The sequence below is a fragment of the Hippopotamus amphibius genome, chromosome 16 (assembly GCF_030028045.1).
Source record: "Hippopotamus amphibius kiboko isolate mHipAmp2 chromosome 16, mHipAmp2.hap2, whole genome shotgun sequence".
NCBI classification, from domain to species: Eukaryota; Metazoa; Chordata; class Mammalia; order Artiodactyla; family Hippopotamidae; genus Hippopotamus; species Hippopotamus amphibius.
In genome coordinates, this window is record NC_080201.1 from 55679371 (window position 1) to 55696015 (window position 16645).

At 51.0% G+C, this 16645-nt stretch overlaps 2 protein-coding genes across 2 annotated transcripts; one reads left to right on the forward strand and one right to left on the reverse strand.

Moving 5' to 3' along the window:
* Positions 1 to 2074: 2074 nt before the first annotated feature.
* On the reverse strand, positions 2075 to 7128 carry SNRPD2 (small nuclear ribonucleoprotein D2 polypeptide). The gene is made up of 3 exons (XM_057713652.1): positions 7016 to 7128; positions 5427 to 5606; positions 2075 to 2339 (listed from the first exon to the last, which is right to left on the reverse strand). Coding segments are annotated over exons 1-3 (357 nt in total). The 5' UTR covers positions 7018 to 7128; the 3' UTR covers positions 2075 to 2164.
* Positions 7129 to 7822: 694 nt separating this feature from the next.
* Positions 7823 to 14542, forward strand: QPCTL (glutaminyl-peptide cyclotransferase like). The gene is made up of 7 exons (XM_057712284.1): positions 7823 to 8061; positions 8563 to 8706; positions 9471 to 9752; positions 11116 to 11268; positions 11369 to 11468; positions 11976 to 12092; positions 13837 to 14542. Exons 1-7 carry the CDS (start codon positions 7855 to 7857, stop codon positions 13980 to 13982), a joined length of 1149 nt encoding a protein of 382 aa, XP_057568267.1. The 5' UTR covers positions 7823 to 7854; the 3' UTR covers positions 13983 to 14542.
* The last annotated feature ends 2103 nt before the right edge of the window (positions 14543 to 16645 follow it).

Sequence of the window (16645 nt, forward strand, 5' to 3'; positions counted from 1 at the left end):
TTCTGGGCCAGGCCATAAGGGAAATGTCAGAGGCGGGCTGTGTGGCCGGGTGCCGGTGGTGGCCTTGCACCCTCTGGAGATCAGTGCTGCTCAACGTCAGCCACGTGCTGCCAAGAGATCAATGACACCATGCTGCCACCGTCCTCCATGCCTAAGAGAAGCCCCAGCTGGGAAGGGTCATGTGATCTCCTGCTATTTAAACTATTCGCAACATGTACAATTAAAACTGTGTGTGTGCCAAACATTTTCTGAGAGCTGCTTCTCTAGGAAGGTAGTGTAGGAATAATAAGGCTGCAGGAACTAGCCTCGTTCAAATCTTCGTTTGGCTACTGATGAGCTGTGTGACTTGGGGAAAATTCCTAACCTCTCTGTGCCTCAGTTTCACGTCTGGAAAGTGGGAATAATGATGGTACCACCATCCCAGGGTTGCCTGAGATCCCAATACCCTACTCTTAGGATACTGCCCAGTGCATGGAGCACACTTGGCCAGTTTGCCTAGTGCTTGTCCTGCAACCTGTTTTCACTTTCACTCACCGTAATGGAAGAGGGGATTAGAAACCATTTGGGCAGCGGGTTGGGTAAAGACTTGAGGAAATTCAGACTGGTGCCAGGTAGGGGTATCCTGGGCTCGAATCTTTGCCACCAGCCTGCAACTCAGGGAAAGGAATTCTTATTTTCCGGGGAGGACAGGAGGGATGTGGGGCAGGGGTTAAAACCCAGGACTGCGACCCCAGGGCTTGTGCTGTCCCAGCTCCTGCACAAGAACCAAATCCTGGGGGGAAGTTTCCTGCAGCAGCACCGCTCCCCACAATTTACAGATGAGGATGTTATGGCCCCATCTGGCTCCCCGACAGTCACAAGGGCTGGCTCCCTGGGTTTGAACTCCCCTCCATTGTTTCCTGAGTGATCCTGGGCAAGTCACTTACCCTCTCTGGGCCTGAGTTGTCTCATCTGTAAAATGGGATGGCTCTAGTGTCTATCACCAGATGGTTTTCGAATTATATGTGAACCACTCAGTAAACATGCAGCTTTATAACCTCACAGCCATTGGCCTGTGTGTGTCAGGCCTTCTCCTGCTGCAGGGTCCTCAGCTCTGTTGCTACCGGGCTCATGGAGTAACCCAGGCTGTGCCTTCCAGCTCAGTGTGTCAGACATCTCATTCGATCCTGACCTCAGGCCTGAGAACTGCGCCAGCCTGGCACTTGGCCCTGTCTGGAGAACACAGATAGAGATGTAGAGACAGAACACAGAGAGAGATGGGGGTGGGGGAACATGATGTGTGTGCATCACGGCCAGACAGGGATTTTTCTTAATTCACCCACAATAAGTAATGCCCCTCCCTTTCCCACCTCTATCTCCCTACATTTTTCAGAGAATTTCTCTCAAGGGTAATTAAGCTGTGATTTGAGGGCCGCAGAGTTCAGGGATTAGGCCACAGGCGGAGGAACAGGGTGGGTTTGAATCACGGCATCACCACTTCCTGGCTGGATACCCCTGCGGAGGCACCATCACCTCTCTGTGCCTCAGTCCCCGCCTCTGGAACTGCAGGTAATAAATCACGGTGCCTGCTCAGAGGTGTTGGGAGTCTGAACAGCAGAGAGCCTAGGGCCTGGCACCCTCACAGCTCAGCAGGTGTCAGCCACAAATGCCATCAGTATCGGGTACTAACAGCTTTAACCATGCAGCTCTTCCTCCCGCCAGTGGGGGCAGGTCGGGGGCTCTTCTGGGCACTGCTGTGTCCCCAGCATTGCAACACAGGGCTGGGCCCAGAGGAGGCACTTGGAGGATTATCTGACTGAACAAAAGGGAAAAAAAAAAAAAAAAAGACTGAAAGAAACTCTGAGACCAACTTACTGAGAGAGAGGTGGGGAGAAGGAAGAGAAAGGGAAAGAGAAGCTAGAAAAAATTAAAACACAAAAGACAGCAAAAGCTCTCTCTGCCCAACTGATTCACTTCACAGACCGGAAAAGCCAGGCCTGGCAGGGGCAGAGACCAGGCCTCTTCACCTGCTCAGTGAGGCCCGATCCCTGTGCTTGGCCCCACTCTCTAGGCCCTGGGAACAGACAAAGGCCACTAGAAAAAACACACGATTTTATTATTCCCAGCACAAAGGGCAGGTCTTTGCAAAACGAAGGGGCAAGTTCTGACTGCAAGGAGGAGGGTCCTACTTGCCAGCGATGAGTGGGTTCCGCAGGACCACGATGACCGAGTCCCCACGCAGAAACATCTTCGAGATGTAGCGGTCCTTGTTGACTGGCTTGGACTTCTTCTTGCCCTTGCCGCTCTTGGGGACTTCGGTCCACATCTCCTTCACATTCTCCAGCACCATGTTGCAGTGCCTAGTGGGGCAGGGGTAGGCATCAGGAGTGAGCGGGCAGCCTCCCGACCCCCTCCTCTGTGCGGCACTGCCTCCTCCTCCAGCAGCCTGGTGTGGGGCATGGTGCAGGCCCGGGGACCAGGACAGCCGGGACTCCAAGGCCACCTCTGCAAGTCCTCAGCTTGAGGCTTGGGCAAAGGACTCCACCCTTCCTCCTCCCTAAAATGGAGAGGTTCATGGTGCCTACCTCCTACGGCCGTTGTGAAAATTAAATGAATGAATACAGTATTCTCGTTCAGTACTTAGACTAGGGCCTGGCACAAGGTAAAGGCAAATGAAAAGGTGCTGCTTGTGCTTTTTAACTCTGAGTACTTCTGGTGGCATCAGCAAAGGAACAGCTTCCCTGGGGCCTGAGGCCAGTACACGAAGCCTCTGCTCCAGTCCTGCTTTTCGCCCCTGTGCTCTGGGTGGGCACGTGTGAGGACAGCATGGATTAGCTCAGTCAACAAACAGTAAGTACAGCAATGAATAAAACAAAATCCCTGCCCTCCTGGGGTCTGCAGTCTAGTGAGGGGAGAAGAAACAAGGTAAACGCACAGGAGGATATAGGGAAATATTACCAATCATAGGAAAGAAAAAAATTGAGGAAATTCTGCGCCTTGCTACGCAGTAACCTCTAGGAGATACTGTTGACTGAAAAAGGCGAGGGAGGGAACAGGCTGTGTGGAAAGTGTTCTTCTGGAGGAAAAAAAGGGTTAGGGAGGGCTTCATAGGTGGCACAGTGGTTAAGAATCCACCTGCCAATGCAGGGGACATGGGTTCGATCCCTGCTCCAGGAAGATCCCACATGCCGCAGAGCAACTAAGCCCGAGAGCCACAACTACTGAGTCCATGTGCTGCAACTACTGAAGCCCACGCGCCTAGAGCCTGAGCTCCGCAACAAGAGAAGCCACAGGAATGAGGAGCCCGCACACCACAACGAAGAGTAGCCCCCCTCACCGCAACTAAAGAAATCCCGCGCACAGCAGAAAAGACCCAACACAGCCAATAAAATAAATAAATAAAGTTAAGGTGGGGGGGGGGGGGGAGGGAAAACGTACACTCCACCACCTGGTTCTGCACTACTGAATCCTTGAAAGACACCTAGAGACTGGTGGCAGTGGGGTGACCAAGGTAGACTGGAAACAAACCAGATGGAAACTTTTCATTGGACTGTTACTACTGTCTGGGAAATCATGTGAATATATTACCAATTCAGAGAAAATAAGTTTAAAAAAAAAAAGAAGTAGCGTACCAGTATTGGAAAATTTCCAAGGTATATTGTTAAGTGAAAAAGCCAAGATCTAAAACTGTGTGGCGTGCCATTAGCAGTGATGTAAAAATAAATAAAAAGCACACTCCTGTATCTATGTGTAGGATGTTCAGTTCAAGCAATCCTCCCGGAGGAGACCTAAGAAATTAGCCATGATGGGGTCCCTGGGGAGGGCAATGGGGGCACGGAAAGGGAGGACTTGCTCTGCATTGGGTGCCTTTGTATTTTTCAAATTTTGCATCTATTGCTCACTCAAGAAAGTAACACAATTAAGTAAATAAAGTGGTTAAGAATGCCTTAGCTGACTTGCAATGATGTCCTCTGACCACTGATTTGTGTGAAAAAACCAGATGTGAAAAAGCACACTGAAGACTCTGTCTTAAAAGCAATTTTACGATATTATAACAGATCAATTATGCCTCCATAAAACTGTTTACTACCATAAGGGAGTCGCTGGGTGAATCAAACATGGCAGGACGCATACTAGGGTGGTAGGCTGGGCAGGACGGAGGGATAGGGGATGATATGGGGACAGAGGAGGAAGTTAGGGGAAAAAGGAAAAAGAGTCACCTTAAAAACAATTACATATATATATACACACCCACCCACCACCTACTGAGCACTTACCATACAGGCACTCACCAGGCCTCTAAGCATTACCCCATCAGTCCTCACCATATCTCACCCCCAGGAGGTAAACACTGGTTTACTAGTTCTCTCCAGCTTCTAAAGCAGGAAACTGTCAACAGTGGGATGAAGGGACTCACCCAAGGTCACAGAGTGGAAGTGGCAGAGCCCGTGTTCGAATCCAGAGCTAGCTGCTTCCTTGTGCCCAGCACTTCCTGCTGTTCTTATTCTCATTTTACTCACGAGGAAACTGAGACTCAGAGTGAAAGACTTGTTCATGGTCGCATAATAGCCAGCGGCAAAAGCATTCCCGAAGTAAGTTTCACCACGCCACTGTGAGGAACGCACTTCCCAAACGCTAAGGAAAGGCTGCAGGGCACATGCTTACTGAGCACGTGTCATGTGCTAGTTGCTGAGCCAAGTGCTCTTCCTGCATAATATCATTTAAGCCTCACAACTGTTCTGAGGGGTATTATTATGATGCATATTTTGCAGAGAAGGATACTGAGGCCTAGAGAGGAAAATCACGTGCTGCCCCCTCTGGCTGAAACACTCAGACCCTAGCTTGCGTCTTCATTTTATTCAGATCTGTCCACAATCGCCTCTTCCTATGAGGCCTCCCGTATCACCCACCTAAGACAGCACCCCCTCCCCAGTACTCCAAACTCTTACTTGGCTTTACTTTTCTGCAAAGAATTTATCATCACTTGTCTTTATGGCACTTTATGTGTTCGCTGTCAGCTTCCCTGCCTACAGCATAAGCTCCCCGAGTACAGGAACCATGTCTGTTTCAGTCACTGCTGTATCTCTGGGGCCTAAAACAGTACCTGATCCGGGTGGTCACTCATTATGTAATAACTGCAAAAACGGATTAAGAGCACTGTGTGCCAGATGCTTGACTTCTAATGCCTTACTACGCTTCACATACACTGACTGAATCTTTGCAAGTACCATGATTACCTATGGACAGGATAAAGCCACCTGCCGAAGGTCACACGGCTGCTAAGAGGCAGAGCTGGGACATGAATCCAGGAGGACTAGCTCCCAAGTACATGGCCATAACCACTGTACTTCACTGTACTTGAGATGCTACTGCCCCAGGCTTCAAACTGGAGCTGGGACTGCTTCTCCAGGCCTGGACAGAACAGCTCCCCCGACCCAGGCACTCACCTGTCGAAGGCCTTCACACGGCCCAGGAGCTTCTTGTTGTTGCGGCAGTTGATGAGCACTTGCGTGTTGTTCTTGACCGACTGTGTGAGCACAGAGAGTGGCCCCGTGTTAAACTCCTCCTCCTCCCTCTTCTGCAGCTCTTCTGGGGTCATCTCACTCTTGGGCTTGTTGAGGAGGCTCCTAAGTGGGCAAGTATGGAATCCAAAGGTGAGAGGGCCCAGAGCCAGAGCCTGGGTGGTCATGGTCTCTCGCTCGATGTCTCCCTGACGTGCCCACCCTCCTGCTCAGTCCTCTCTCTTGGCATCACCACTCGGATGCCTAATAGACATTTCCACCCTTGCACGTCCTAGACTGAACTCCAGATCCCCCAATACCCCCAATTTATACCATACTATCCACAGCCTTCCTCTTCGCCATCAATGGCAACTCCACCCTTCTAGTTCTTTGAGCAAAAACTCTAATGTCAACTTGACTCTTCTTTCTCTCACATCCTACATTCAATCTGTCAACAAATCCTGTCATCTGCCGCTAAAATATAACAGAACCTGTTCATTTCTTACCATGGCTTAAACCTCCATTATCTCTCTCCTACTGGTCTCCCTGCCTCCACCCATGCTCCCCAACAGTTTGCTCTCCACAGAACAGTCTCACACAGTGCCAAGACTCAAGTCATATATCATCTCACTCTTCAAAACCCTCTTATGGCTCCTATCTCAGTGTAAAAAGTAAAATCCAGTTTTTACTCTCACTGTGTTCCAGCCACAGTGGCCTCTTGGGTGGTCCTTGAAGATATTAGGCAAATGTTCTTCTTGGGCCCCTGCATTTGCTTTTCCCTCTGCCTGGAAACCTCCCCAGGTATCTTTTGTGGTTCGCTCTCTCACTCTCTTCAGGTTTTTTGCTCAAGTGTTGTCTCCTTCATGTGTCCTGTCTCTCAAAAGTGTCATTCCACATTATTTTACCCTGCTCTATTGTTTCTTTATTCACAGCCCTGATCACCTAACACACCATACGCTTTACCTGTTTACTACCGTAGGTTTACTGCCTGCCTCTTCCCATCCCATTAGATACAGAAGGATTTTTTTTTTCCTTGGGGGCGTAGGGTAATTCACTGATATAGCCTATGTGTCTAAAGCAGCTCGATATACGAGCACTCAATAGATAATTGTTTAATGGATACAAAAGTAAAATCATTCCGGTAACCGGTTATTCGTAAAAATCGCTAATGCAGCCGAAAAGCCAATCGTCTCCAGCTCAACTTATCCGTATAAGCCCCTTATCTAAAATCGTTTTTCCTACAAGTCCGTACTCCCCTATCCCAGGTTCTTTATTCGTAAAAGCGCTTTCCCTTAAAATTCATATCAGTAAGATTAATTATTTGGGAAAGCTCAGCCCGTTATCTGATAAAGCTGTTCCCTCTCCCGAAGTCAGGATCCGTCAAAGGCCCCACGTCCGTTCTCAAACTCATCAATAGAAAAGCATGCCACTTTACCCCTAAAATATTTGCCTCCGCCCCAGCTCTGTCCATCGCCTTCAACCGGTAAGTGGCCAAATTTACACCCTCCCGCCACTTAAGCCTAACCCAGCCTCACATGGTGGCAGTGGCGGTGGCCGCGTTTTCAAGTCACTACCGTCTCCTCCGCGTTGCTCCTGCCTTCCGAATAGAGAGAGAGAGAGAGACAGAGGCGGGACTTCCGCTTCCTGCGGCCCACTTCCGTGGGCGCCTGCGCAAACCCAACCGGCGGGTGGGGGCGTGGCCTGTTGCCATAGCGATTTCCGCCAGCCCTGCGCGACTGTGCGGTAAAAGCCTCATTTAATGGTTCCAGGCGATTCAGGACAGTACGGGGCAGATGTTCACGACAATGGAGAGCAAAAGAAAGCGGGACTGATTCAAACCATTTTGTTGTAGAACCTCACAGGTTAAAGGAAGGAAAGCACCAGCCATTTCCAAATGCCCGCCCGCCCTGCCTTTGGGGGCGCGGCCTCCGCGAAGCCAATCCGTTCCTCGCTTCAGGGATGGACACCTCCCCTTTTCCTTCGGGGACCGTTCATTTACGTGTCTATTGATCTTTTACTTGGGGTAACCAATCCTTTGCCTACATCCGGGAGGGGCGTGGACCTGCGCCCGGGAGGTCGGATGTTTTCTATGGTCAAAAGCTTCTCATTGGCTTCCCCTCCTCCGCTGAGGCGGCGCCTACCTCTTTCGCGCTCCCTTTGGGTTGTGCAACCCTCAGGGGAACCAACCCCCCAAACTCCGGGGTGACAGGGAGGCGTGTCCTCCTCCGAAAGTCGCATTGGCTTTGCTGCTCGCGGGAGGGTGGGATGGTGCAGCCGCTCTTGTTGCTCATTGGTCCGGTGATTCCATGGGGTGGGACTTGGCTGGGCCTAAACTCTATCCGCTGTCCCCGACCGGTTTCAGGGCGCAGCTGCCATGCGTTCCGCGGGCCGCGGGCGGCCCCGGCTACGGCTCGGGGAACGCGGCCTTTTGGAGCCACCCTCACCGCCCAAGCGCCGCCTGCTACCTCGGGCGCAGCTCTTGCCCCTGCTCCTGGCGCTGGCGGTGGCCTCGGTGTTCTACACCGTTTGGAGCGGCTGGCACCGCCCGACTGAGGAGCTGCCGCTGGGCCGGGAGCTGCGGGTGAGGCTGGGCGGGGAAGCGGGCACTGTGGGAGCCCTTATTCCCCGCCTCCCCTTGCCCAGGGTCTCAGGTTGACGTGGCTTTATCTTTTACCGTGTGGCCCTAGCCGCAGGTGCCGCCTTCTCTGTCTTTAGGGCGCATGCCCCTTTCCAACCGAATGAAGCTTTGGGTTTGTTTTGTAATAGCAGTTACCCCATAAAAGGAAGGGTCTTGAGTAGTAAAGACTGGGAGTTCTGGGTTCTAATCCTAAAGCCAACTATTTGGAAGAGTCCTTTCCTCTCGCTGGGCCTCGATTTCCCCCATCAAGATTGGGATGGGCTGGGCCAGATGGGTTTGGGGTCTAGGTTTCCCGAGTCTAGGATTTATCCTAGAAACCTCCGATGCTGGAGACTGCGATTAGGTAGAGGAACTGGGGCTTCTTAGGGAGGAGAGTCCCTGGGTAGGGTTTGAATGAGGGTTACTTTCACGCTCTGCTCTTCTCTTCCCCACCCACTTCCCAAGGGCCCGTTGATCGGAAGTCTCCCCGAAGCCGGAGTGCGGAGGGTGGTGGGGCAACTGGACCCGCACCGTCTCTGGAACACTTATCTGCGCCCTCTGCTGGTTGTGCGGACCCCCGGCAGCCCGGGCAATCTCCAAGTCAGAAAGGTAAAGGGCCCCACTTCCAATCCCTGACCCCGCAGCCCACCCAGGAAATAGGTATTCCGCCCAAGTGGCAGAGCCAGGGCTCTGCCTGGAGCTAATCTGCCTCTAGAGTCCTATCCTACTAACCACCAGACCACTGCCCCTCTGTACCGTCCCCTCCAAAAGCTTACTACATGCTAAGCATCAGCAACAGCCCTATGAGGTGGGTACCAATCTGATCTTCATTGTGTAGATAGGGAAACTGAGGCCCAGAATAGTTACGCATTTTGCCCAAATCCCACAGCTAATAAATGGTATACCTAGGGTTTCAACCCAAACAGGTTGGCTCCAGAGCTGGTGCTGCAACATCTGTATATTGTCTCCCAGAAAGCATTGAGAGTCATTTCAACACTGCCTGAGTTCAACTCCACCTCAGTCACTTGGAGGGTGACCTTGAACTAATTTCTTAACTTCCCTGTGCCTCAGTTTCCTCATCTGCAAAATGAAAACATTGACAGTCCCCACTCCATAGGGTTCCTAGAACAAGGGCTTGGCACAGAGTGAGTGCTATGGAAGGGTGAGCTGTGATTAGTCTTGGCATCAAGAGGCAGGGTCATGCCACACATGGCACTTAGTAGGCACTCAGCAGAAGTGTATCAAGGGAATGATTAAACCAAAGCGAGATTTGTGAGTCAACCCGACTGCTCGGCCTGTTTCAGGTCACAGGGCCCTTCTTCCGAATTTCTCCCCAGTCCCCACCCACCCTGCCACCTCTCTCTCACCACTAGTTCCTGGAGGCCACGCTGCGGACCCTGACAGCAGGCTGGCATGTAGAACTGGACCCGTTCACAGCATCAACACCCCTGGGGCCACTGGACTTTGGCAACGTGGTGGCCACGCTGGACCCAAGGGCTGCCCGTCACCTCACCCTTGCCTGCCATTACGACTCCAAGCTCTTCCCATCTGGGTCAACCCCCTTTGTGGGGGCCACGGATTCGGCTGTGCCTTGTGCCCTGCTACTGGAGCTGGCCCAGGCCCTGGACCTGGAGCTGGGCAGAGCCAAGGAGCAGGTGAGGAGTGGGGGTAGGATGGGGACTCTCTGTACCTTGGTCCATACCACCACCTTCCCTTGCCTGGTCTTGTCTTCCTCCACTCCACACCAGAGCCATAAGGTCTTTCCATTTCCTGAATGCCAGACCCTGTCCCTTCTCGGACTAAAACCCTCCCACGGCTCCCTCTTTGCTCCACAAATAAGCCAGAGCCCTTCTCTCAGCCCGAGGTGTGCCCTCTCGCCTGTCTGGTCTCCGCTCCCACCCCTCACCCCTCGTCCACTCCACTCTAGCCTCCTGCCTCCTCCGTGTATCTCCAGCCCACAGAATTCACTCTCCCCTCAGGGCATCTGCACTTGCTCTTTGCTCTGCCTGGAATGTGATTTTCTCAGATATCTTCCTGACTGGCTCCCACCCTTCCTTCAGGTGTCCACTCTGATATCAGCTTCTCAGAGACCTTCCCAGCCACCCTAAAGTAGCTCCCTGTCACTCTCCCCTGCCTCATGGTGCTTTATGTTGATTTGTTTGTCATCTCCCGCATTAGAAGAAGCTCCAGATAGGCAGGCCCTTGGCTGCATGTATTTCCTGCTGTATCCCCTGAGCCCAGAATATTGCCTGGCATAAAGTAGGACGTCAATAAAACCCCACGGAATGAATAAACGGAAACACAAATCTCCTCACACCCCTCCCCTGCTCAGATCCCTTCCGTAGCTCAAACCCCAGTTCCCCTGTAACAAAGCCCATGCTCCCTGGCCCTTTCTGACCCCTTGGGCCTCTTCTCAAACCTCGCTGGCCCCAGTCCTGATCCCTGTTGCTTCCTCACCGGGGAACACTCTTCCCTCTGCTCCGTTTTGCCAGGCCACCTCCTACTCAGCCTCAGTGCAAATGTCCCTTCCCAAAAGACCTGACATGTTTCCTAGGCCAGGTCATCCCCCACTCCTTCCTAGGCCCTTTCAGGACCCTGTTGTTCTTGGAAGATTTTGCCCAACTACATTTCATTGTTTGTATAATTATTTATTTGTGGGTCTGTCTCTTTTGCTAAATGAGCTTGAGGAATAACAATTACAATCAAAACTAACCCTTATTTAGTTACTATGTCCTAGGACCTGGGTTCAAATCCTACCCTGTGATGAGACCTGGTATTAACCCTATTTCTACCTAAGGAAGCCGATGCATTACGAACTTACCCATGACTGCTTGGCTACCGAGCAGCCCAGCCAGGATTTGAACCCAGGTGGTCTGGCCCAGCATCTGTACTCTTGGCCACTGTGCTCTACGAGTGAGGAGACTGTTTGCCCTAGTCAGCTGTGCAAACAGGCAGGGAATGTGTGTGCATCGGGCTGAGGGCTGGCACTGAGCTCGCCCTGACCATCGGCCCCCACAGGCCGCCCCAGTGACTTTGCAGCTGCTCTTCTTGGACGGTGAAGAGGCACTAAAGGAGTGGGGACCCAGGGACTCGCTTTATGGCTCCCGGCACCTGGCCCAGCTCATGGAGTCTGCACCCCACGGCCCCGGCTCCACCAGGATCCAGGCTATTGTAAGGCCAGGGCCCCACTGGGTTCCGGTGAGGTGGGAGGAGGGTGACGCGAGGTTGGCAGCATCCCGTCGGCCCCTCCAGTGCTGGCCTCTCTCCCTAGGAACTCTTTATGCTTCTTGACCTCCTGGGAGCCCCCAACCCGACCTTCTACAGTCACTTCCCTCGCACGGCCCGCTGGTTCCATCGGCTCAGGAGCATAGGTAAGGGTAACGGTGGAGGCAGGCACCTGCCTGAGATGCTGGAGGGGGGCCAGGCACCTGTCCTCTAAGGCGTCATCCAGCCTTCCCTATACCTCCCTCATCTCTCTCTAAAGCACTGGGGCAGACACACAAAAAGGCCCCACAGCAGTCAAATGAAGTGATTACACAACGGGGGCTCTGGGGTCAGATAGCCCTGGGTTCAAATCTGGCTCTCCTTCTTACCAGCTGTGTGAACCTGGGCAAGTGACTTCCTCCCTCTGAACCTCAATTTCCTACCTGTAAAATGGGCACGATGGTAATAATAGGGGTATCTACCTCCTTTGACTCAGAGGGATTAAATGAGACTGGGAACATAGTCGGCCTGCAGTAAGGAGTAACTAACATTCATCCTTGTTGGGAAGACCAGTCGTCCACCCCTAGGCCCCCTGTCCTCCTCTGATTTGTGAGCAGGGGAACCTTTGACCCTTGAGGGGCTAACCCTTGCTCTCTGATCCCCACCACCTCCAGAGAAGCGCCTGCACCGTCTGAACCTACTGCAGTTTCATCCTTGGGAAGTGATGTACTTCCAGCCCGGGGAGCCCCCTGGCTCTGTGGAAGACGACCACATCCCCTTCCTCCGCCGAGGTACTTGCTGGGGGGAGGAGTGGGGGGCAGGGGTCCCAGGGAGCCACAGATGGGACTTGGCCCTGACCCCTTTCCAGATTTGGGGGCTGGTGGCAAGTTGCTCAACCTCTTTGTGCCTCGATTTCCTCATCTGTAAAATGGGGATGAATTGTTGAGGGGATTGAATGTGAAGACCTTGGACCAATGCCTAGCAATAGCAAGTGTTCGAGAAATGTTAGCTGTTATTGGTTGTGCCTCAGTGACTGCAGTTTCTTCTCGTTCTTGCCTCTCAAGGCCTTGTAAGCTCAGCTTAGTCACCTGAGCTTCAGAAAATGCCCAGTCACATTTCAGGCCTACTGAGCCGCAACCTGGGGCCTCTGTGTTAATTTTTACAAAACTCCCAGGTGATTCTAAAGCACAGCCAGGGTTGAAGACATCTGATAGAAGGGTTCAGAACGTAGGTTTTATTTATTTATTTATAAATTTATTTATTAATTTTTGGCTGCGTTGGGTCTCTGTTGCTGTGCAAGGGCTTTCTCTAGTTGTGGTGAGCGGGGGCTACTCTTCATTGCAGTGCTGGGGCTTCTCATTGCGGGGGCTTCTCTTGTTGTGCAGCATGGGCTCTAGGCATGCAGGCCTCAGTAGTTGTGGCATGAGGGCTTCAGTAGCTGTGGCTCGCGGGCTCTAGAGCACAGGCTCAGTAGTTGTGGCACATGGGCTTAGTTGCTCTTCGGCATGTGGGATCTTCCTGGACCAAGGATCGAACCTGTGTACCTTGCATTGGCAGGCAGATTCTTAACCACTGCACCACCAGGGAAGTCCCAGAACATAGGTTTTAGAATTGGATAGGTCTGGGTTCTAGGATCCGCAACTTACCATTGGTTGACCTAAGGCAAATTATTGAGCCTCTCTGTGGCCATTTCTTCTGTAAAAGGAAGAGATAGATCCATACAAACATATATGTATGTATATATTCTTTTTCTTTAATTAATTAATTAATTAATTAATTTGGTTGCGCCAGGTCTTAGTTGCAGCAGGTAGGCTCCTTAGTTGTGGCTCGCTGGCTCCTTGGTTGTGGCACGCAAACTCTTAGTTGCTGCATGCATGTGGGATCTAGTTACCGGACTAGGGATCGAACCTGGGCTCCCTGCATTGGGAGCATGGAGTCTTAACCACTGCGCCACCAGGAAAGTCCCTGTATGTATATATTCTTAATTGCAGGGTTGGGAGGTGCTTGGCGTATATAGTAAGTGCTAAAGACTGCTTTTTAAATTTTTACTCTATAATTTACTCATTCAACAAATATGCATTTCTTACAATGCCTTTATTAATTCATTCAGTGAATACTTCCCAAGGCAGGTACCGAGCTAGGTGTCAGGGATACAGTGATGGGCCATAATCCGCCTGACTCCTGTCTAGTAGGGGACAGATATTTACCACATCTGGACAAACACAGAGGGAAGCACTCTGAGGACAGGAACCCAATGCAGTGCAAGGGTCAGGAGCACATACTCTGGAGACAGGTAGCCTGGGTTCAACTTCTGACCGTGCTCTTTACTAGAGGTGAGACCTTACGCAAAGCACTCTACCTACCTCTGTGCCTCAATGTCCACATCTATAAAATGGGGGTATTATAGTACACCTTACAGGATTACTGTAAGGATAAAATTGTGTGTGTGAGTGGCAAGTTTCCCCAGGCGTGGGCCTGGGCCCCTGCGTCAGCTGGGGGCCAAGCACGGGCCTGAGCCTCCTCTCTGTCCTGCAGGGGTCCCAGTGCTCCACCTCATCTCTACACCCTTCCCCTCTGTCTGGCACACGTCGGATGACACTGAGGCTAACCTGCACCCACCCACGGTACACAACCTGAGCCGCATCCTGGCCGTGTTCCTGGCTGAATACCTGGGGCTCTAGCCTGCACGGTGGACTCTGAGGGAGAAGTGCCCAGCAAGGGACATGCCAAGGGCACTTGGAACCAGGGCGCTCAGGCCAGGCCTGCCTGCGGTGTGCTGGCCCATCCTTTTTTAACACCTTTGGCTCTGCTTGTGCTCTGACTGGAAGAACATCTTTCTTTATCTCAAGCTGCCACTCTTCAAAGATGGAAGAGACAGACCACCTTGGGGTGAAAGCCAAAGGAATAAGAGCTTGGCCCCTGCCCTGAGGGAAACACTTGGGCTGCAGGTCTTCAGGGGCCAAATGCCGTTCTCCATTTTAATCAGCAAACCATGGACTGGCATCTGGACCAGCAGTACCCCCGACCAGATGAATTCTCTGTGGCTTTTGTTTTTGTGGCAGTTCGTTCTCCAGAATGGCAGCCTTGCTACTACACCAGTCCAAACCCAACTCCCACATTGATGTGCTACGTGGGGCCCACAGAGGATGTGCTCATAAGCAGGAAACAGGAGAAGGAAGCCAATACTCGGGAACTCTAGATTTTGCCAGATCCAACAGGCAATAAATCAGTTTCTGCAAAACATATTCTGCAGAACTAGCACACATAGGTGTTGCATGAAAAAGGGGACCAAAGAGGGATGAGACAACATTAAATTTTTTCATTGCACAGTATGAATTTTCAAGAGTAAGAGAGAATGCAATGTTTCCCAAAGTATTTCACCACGGAACACCTTTATTGGGAAGTATCTCACAGAACTAGCGTACCTCAGAAGATACTTTGGGAAACACCGCGTTTTGATAGTTTGATTGTACTTATGGTAGAAATGGGTCAGACAGATCTAGACTCACTTACTGTAAACTAGTTATACCAAACCATTCTTTCCCTTTTGGCTGTGGGTACAGGAGTGGGAGATGGTGTTTGTAACTGCAAACTCTAATGATGACCCAAGGAATTATTTCCCATCCCCATCTAATTTTCAGACTCAACTGGGGTGCTTATTTAAAAATGTGGGGAATTCCGTCAGTCCAGTGGTTAGGACTCGGTGCTCTCACTGCCAGAGACTGGGTTCGATTCCCGGTCAGGGAACTAAGATCCTGCAAGCCACACAGCACAGCCGGAAAAAAAAAAAGAAAAAAGAAAAAAAAGTGGACTTCTAGGTCACACCTACTGGGACTCTGTAACAAGAACCTGAGGAAGTCCCATGATCAGCAAACTTTGGGACACACCGTCCTTAAGGATGCAAGTTTGGTACATTCACAGCTCCTTAGCAAACCTACTCTAAAGAAAACCATACAATGGAGGGCACCTAGACAGGGAGTCCTGTGTTGGGCTCTGTACCTGCTGATTTTGTGACTTTGATGGAGACCTGGTAGACCACGGGGATGCCTGGCTAGAATAGAGGTTTAAAGAGTGAAGGTGAACATGGGCCTTCCAAGCCAACTCAAGGCTGGCAATTACTCAAGAGAATTCATAGGCTGAGGGACAATTTCAGTTCTCATTTTGCAAATGAGGTGGCCAGGGCTGAGAATCATGAATCAGCTGTTTACAGAATCCAGATTCTCACCCACAGCTGTGATCCTAACCCCATGTCCTACCTCCCTTCCGAAAATCACCCGTACTGGACCAACAGATTGTTGACCAAAAGCAGCTCCTGCTGAGGCTTTTAATTGGCTGCAAGTTAGAGTGAAGTTCGGGGGGTGGGTACTAACAGCCTCTTAGAGGTGGAATTGACAGAAGTTGAGTTCAGAAAGGAAAATGACAGATATCAACAGCCTGACGGGAGGGTCTCAAATCAGAGTTAGTTCCTATTTGTTCACTTCTTGTGTGGCAGGCATGGTCCCCTTAGCCTCACAGCCATCCCAGAAATAGGTGAAACCATCACCTCCATGTTAGGGGAAGCAGTGTGTTCAGTTACATCCTTGGCCCTGCCCCACGCCGCCCTGCAGATCATCTTGCTGAGTGTACCACACGCCAGATACTGGGCAAGGGGCCTGGGCACATTTTCCATTTGAATCCGGGGTAAGGATCACGAGTCCCATTTTACAGACGAGGCTGCTGATACTTGCAAGGTGATGTGTCCCCCAGCTCCATCTGTCCCCAAAATTAGGCTCCCCCAGCTTCACATTGTGAAGTAGCCATGAGGTATCTTCGATGAACACAACTGTTGAACACTCTAGATGCAAGAGCTTGCCTGCAATATCCGCCTTTTGAGGCACTGTCAGTATTCCCATTTTTTCAGATTAAGAAAGTGAGCTTCAGAGAAATCAATTGCTGAAGATCACAGCTGGACACTTTCACGGCTTGTGTCTAGGTATTAATTTCTTTTTATTTATCCTGCCTATCACTCATTGGGTATACTGGTCTTTTTACCAGTCTGGAATTCACAATCATAATGTCCTTAAATATTATCACTGCACCATTCTCTCTTCTGATTCTAGAATGCCAGTGAAATGTGTTAGACTTCCTCACTCTATCCTCCAAAAAGATTACTTCCTTTGCTATTTTCTCTTTTTTGTCTTTTTCTTTTGGTCTCTGTGCTACTTTTCAGACCTAGCTTTAGTTCAATAAATCTTTCATTGTGTCTAATTTGTTTAGCCCAGACGCTGAGTTTTTACTTTTGGTTACTGTATACCTCTGTGGGTTTTTTCCCTTCATTTCAGCTAGGCCATTATTTAGGTCTGGG